General features: G+C 44.3%; 1 protein-coding gene across 1 annotated transcript in view; it reads right to left on the minus strand.

Moving 5' to 3' along the window:
* Positions 1–4,356, minus strand: part of NKX1-1 (NK1 homeobox 1) — an 11,467-nt gene extending 7,111 nt beyond the window's left edge. Inside the window, exon 1 of the mRNA XM_083155952.1 lies at positions 3,022–4,356. Within this exon, the coding sequence (XP_083012078.1) occupies positions 3,022–3,442 (421 nt within the window). The 5' untranslated portion in view covers positions 3,443–4,356. The remainder of the gene's footprint in view (positions 1–3,021) is intronic.
* Between the last annotated feature and the right edge of the window lie 345 nt (positions 4,357–4,701).

Raw genomic sequence — 4,701 nt, forward strand, 5'->3', positions numbered from 1 at the left:
CCCGGCTACTTTGTTGCACATGTTGAGACTACTGTTTGGTTGTTGAATTGGTAGAATTACTGCACAACTTCATGGCTTCCTTACAATAACATACTGTACATAATCCCCAATGTTAGCAGGGACAGAATCCCGGCAGGAGATGGGAAGGGACGTGGATTACTGCCGGGGAACCCGCAATTATAATCTCCCTAGAATTCCTATCCCAGGATTATTAGTATTTGTTTCCTGCACTCCGCACTGGTCTGACTGCTGAGCGGAACATAGAACGCAGCGCTGAGTATTGTCCCCAAATATGTCACACAGACAATGATGGACTTCCCGGACAGGTGTCACTAGGACATAAGCCCGACACCAATTTAGTCAGTTAAATTAGGTAAATTAGGTATTATATATGACATTATACAAATCAGGGGCTAAAGCCCAAATATGCCCCAAATACTCGTTTATATGTTCGTTCAAATACGCATACTTACAAACAGAATCCTAACTGTATAAAGATTATATAAATATCATCCTGTACAACATAATAGTAAATTGACAGTAATAATAACGATTGTAAACAAGATATTTAGTATTAGTGGCTTCCAATAATTCTACAATGCTATACTAATTCTACAGTAATATATATATATATATATATATATATATATATATAATATATATATATATATATATAATATATATATACACACAAAAGTATTATTAGTACAGAGCAATGACGAAATAAGGAACGATACTAAAAATCATCGAAGTATGGGACTAAATTATAAACACACACACATATATATATATATAATATTTAATATATTTATACTTATTATTCATTATAATTACTACTTCTATAAAGCAATGACGAAAAAAGGAACCATACTAAATAATAAACCTTATTTCAATCGTTGATGTGTGAGTCCTACATACAGTGTAATATATATATATATATATATATATATATATACACATAATCCTATCGATATGTAAAGACAAATTTATATATATATATATATATATATATATATATATATATATATATATATATATATATCGTATGTAAAATACTCTGAAAGAATTTTAATATTTTAAACCCAAAAAAGCAATTTGTTCCCTAGGTCGAATGCAATCCGCGATCAATAATCACCCTAATAAGTGTAATAGGTTTTAATCGAGTAATTATCCGAATTGTGACCCTATAATTTAGATGTTGGGACAGAGTTTGCCAGCTGCATGAAAGAGATACGCACAATTCGATAATAGGATATCGACCGGGCCAGTCGTACATGACACTCCGGGGCGACTCACCCCATTATCGCGGCTCCTTCCCGCTGCTAAGCACATTTTCCTTTAAATGTAATCGAAGGAATTTAATTGTTTTTCCAGAGATAACCGGCGTTTTGTCACAATTAGTCTGATTCTCCGGGAAAAAAGTCAGGGGGGGCAGAGAAAGTAAATTAAATGTGTCCCCCACCCTAAGCTGGAGTGGAGGTGGAACCAGCAAAATAAATGATATTATTATTATTATTATTATTATTATTATTATTATTATTATTATGGTTAGGATTCTGGTTAGGGGCCAGGTGAGGACAACAATGCCGCTGAGACCCTTATAACCAGATATTGATTGCCCCTTACTGACAGATGATGTTTTCCGCTGCTGGGACAGGACAAGGACCTGGGGCTCTCCACCTGCTGTGGAACTACAATCACAGCATGCCTAGTTTGTGGTATGTAGTGTCTCAGCAGATGCCCAGGACATCTGTAGCACAGGGCATGCTGTGAGTAGTAGTTCCACAGCAGATGGAGAGCCGCAGGATGCTCATAGACAAGATCACCCATGGAATTTGAATGTAGCAATTGTGTTGAATTAAATGTTAAATATACTAACGAGGGTTTCTCTCTGCTGCAAGACAGGTACTTACCTCCATCCGCCTGGCTGCCAGCAGGTACCTACCCCCATCCAACTGGTTGCTAGCAGGTGCCTACCCCACCCACCTAGCTGCTAGTAGGTACCTACCCCCATCCACCTGGCTGCTAGTAGGTACCTACCCCCATCCACCTGGCTGCTAGCAGGTACCTATACTCATTCAACTGGCTGCTAACAGCTACCTACCCCCATCCACCTGGCTGCTAGCAGGTACCGACCCTCATTCAACTGGCTGCTAGACAGATACTTACCCCCATCCACCAGGCTGCTAGACAGGTACTTACTTACCCCCATCCACCTGGCTGCTAGCAGGTACCTATACTCATTCAACTGGCTGCTAATAGCTACCTACCCCCATCCACCTGGCTGCTAGCAGGTACCGACCCTCATTCAACTGGCTGCTAGACAGATACTTACCCCCATCCACCTGGCTGCTAGACAGGTACTTACTTACCCCCATCCACCTGGCTGCAGAAGTAAAGCTGGCCATACATCTACAGATCGATTGTCAGATTGGGCTGGTTGTAACAAAATCCTGGTATCGGATGAGAGTAAATGACAGTTGACCATTTGCTTTGAAATGCCGAAAAACTGCCAAAAACTGTCACTCAGATATTAGCAGGTGTTTGTTCCAATCAGCCCAATCTGACAACCGATCTGTAGATGTATGGGCCCCATAACTTGTCTTAACTTTCTCAACTTCCTGACATTTCAGCTGTGATATGATACAGCGGAGGGAGCATTACACCACACTGTACATCCTGCTGCTGCCAGGTAAGTGGGATACGCAGATATAAACTTCAGTATTCTCCCCCATGGAAATGGTTAATGCAACCGTATTATATCTTTTTCAGTACATAAGACAAAAATAGCATTTATAGTAGTTTGCAGCATATCAACAGAGTAGCAAAAGTAGCAATATCCGGCATACACTCTGTATATACAGTAGATATACACACACACACACACACACACACACACACACACACACACACACACACACACACACACACACACACTCACTCACTCACTCACTCACTCACTCACATATATAGCAGTACACCTTATAGAAGTTATAATTACACTTTCCGTAAGGAACTTACTTAGAACATCAGGGGACTTCTTGCAGTTGTCAAAGTCTTCTAAGAAGGGTTTCTGGTTGGGCAAGTCACTGGCAGCCTCTTCGTGCTTGTCCTCTGCCCTCAGGATATAGTCACTGTTGGGCTTGTACACTATTGTGCAGTGCCTCTGCTTGCTGTTGAATTTATTAGGGTCCAGGATGTCCAGGACAGAGAAAGACGTGGTTCTGTGCACGGCTGCAGGAGCCTCTTGCCCTGGGGTATTGTCTCCTGGTCTATCTCTGGGACACACAAAGACTGGGAGGTCGTTGGAGGACAGCCTCTGTTCCCCATGGCTGTCTATGATCTCCCCGTGGAGGCTGCAGGATACAGCCTCCACTACAACTGCTGCCTGGGATTGCGGCATGGAGATGTCCCCCGGAGCCTTCTCCCTGCTCACATTCATTGCTCAGTCACTGGTTTCTAGAAGAAGGCTGCAGTCCTAGGCTATGCAAACTTCAGGTGGCCCCAGGTTAGGCGCTGGTGCAGCACATGGAAACCATAGCACCGGTCATCTGAGAGCTCCCTTTAGGCTGGGTGTAGTTCTCAGAGTCTTGTGGACCTGTGGGACTCGCTGTCTGTTCTTCTGCACCTTGTGGAACCTCTCCAGTCTACAAGTCCTCGGCACCTTCTGAGAGTCTCAGTTTCCTGGTCACCTTGTAGGACTATCAGACCTTTGGTCTGGTACACTTTTTAGGACTGTCAGACTTCTGGTCCTATGTTACCCTCTGGGACTCAATATTTTAGTCCTTAACAGCTTCTTGGGTTCTCAGTGTTCAGAACTTCTAGAATGTCCTCTACGTCTTCTATGACTTTTAGTCGCCTAAAGCTTGTGTGACTTTCAGTCTTCTGGTCCTCTGCACCTGCTGGGACTTTTTCAGTCTTCTGGTCCTCTGCACCTGCTGGGACTCTCAGTCTTCTGGTCCTCTGCACCTGCTGGGACTCTCAGTCTTCTGGTCCTCGGCACCTGCTGGGACTCTCAGTCTTCTGGTCCTCGGCACCTGCTGGGACTCTCAGTCTTCTGGTACTCTGCACCTGCTGAGACTCTCAGTCTTCTGGTCTCCTGCAAGTGCTGGGACTTCTCAGTCTTCTAGTCCTCTGCACCTGCTTAGACTCCCAGTCTTCTGGTTCTCTGCACCTGCTGAGACTCTCAGTCTTCTGGTCCTCTGCACCTGCTGGGACTCTCAGTCTTCTGGTTCCCTGCACCTGGAGATACTTTCTTTTCCTCTCAGTCTCCACCAATCTAGTTCTCCCTCTCAGACCTATTTTGCTCCAGCAGCTGGAGAACTGCAGGTGATCTGACTGCTAACAGCTGCTGCATTGGCCTCTGGCGTGACAGATGTTGATGGGCTCTCGCCTGATGAGGAGTGCTGTAGAGTGCAGGGTGGGCAGAGGGAGCCGCTTGGTGCGTCCTCCCCATCAGCTGGGAGAATAGCAGTGTGAGCAGTGATGCAGCGTGATGCCCTGTGCCTGCGCCTCACACCCCTCCATCCATCTCTGCAGCATCTAAATAGCCTTATTTGGGAAAGTGGGAGGTGATGGGAAATTCTTTTTAAATAATTGCGGGATCAATAGCAGGAACTTATACAGAGAGAGAGACCATCAGATCAGATAGGCTAAGCCTCAGTTGGAAGTGGCTAAATGGATTATAACATTGTGACACTA

This window comes from Crinia signifera, chromosome 1 (assembly GCF_055691185.1).
Source record: "Crinia signifera chromosome 1, ASM5569118v1, whole genome shotgun sequence".
Taxonomy (NCBI): domain Eukaryota; kingdom Metazoa; phylum Chordata; class Amphibia; order Anura; family Myobatrachidae; genus Crinia; species Crinia signifera.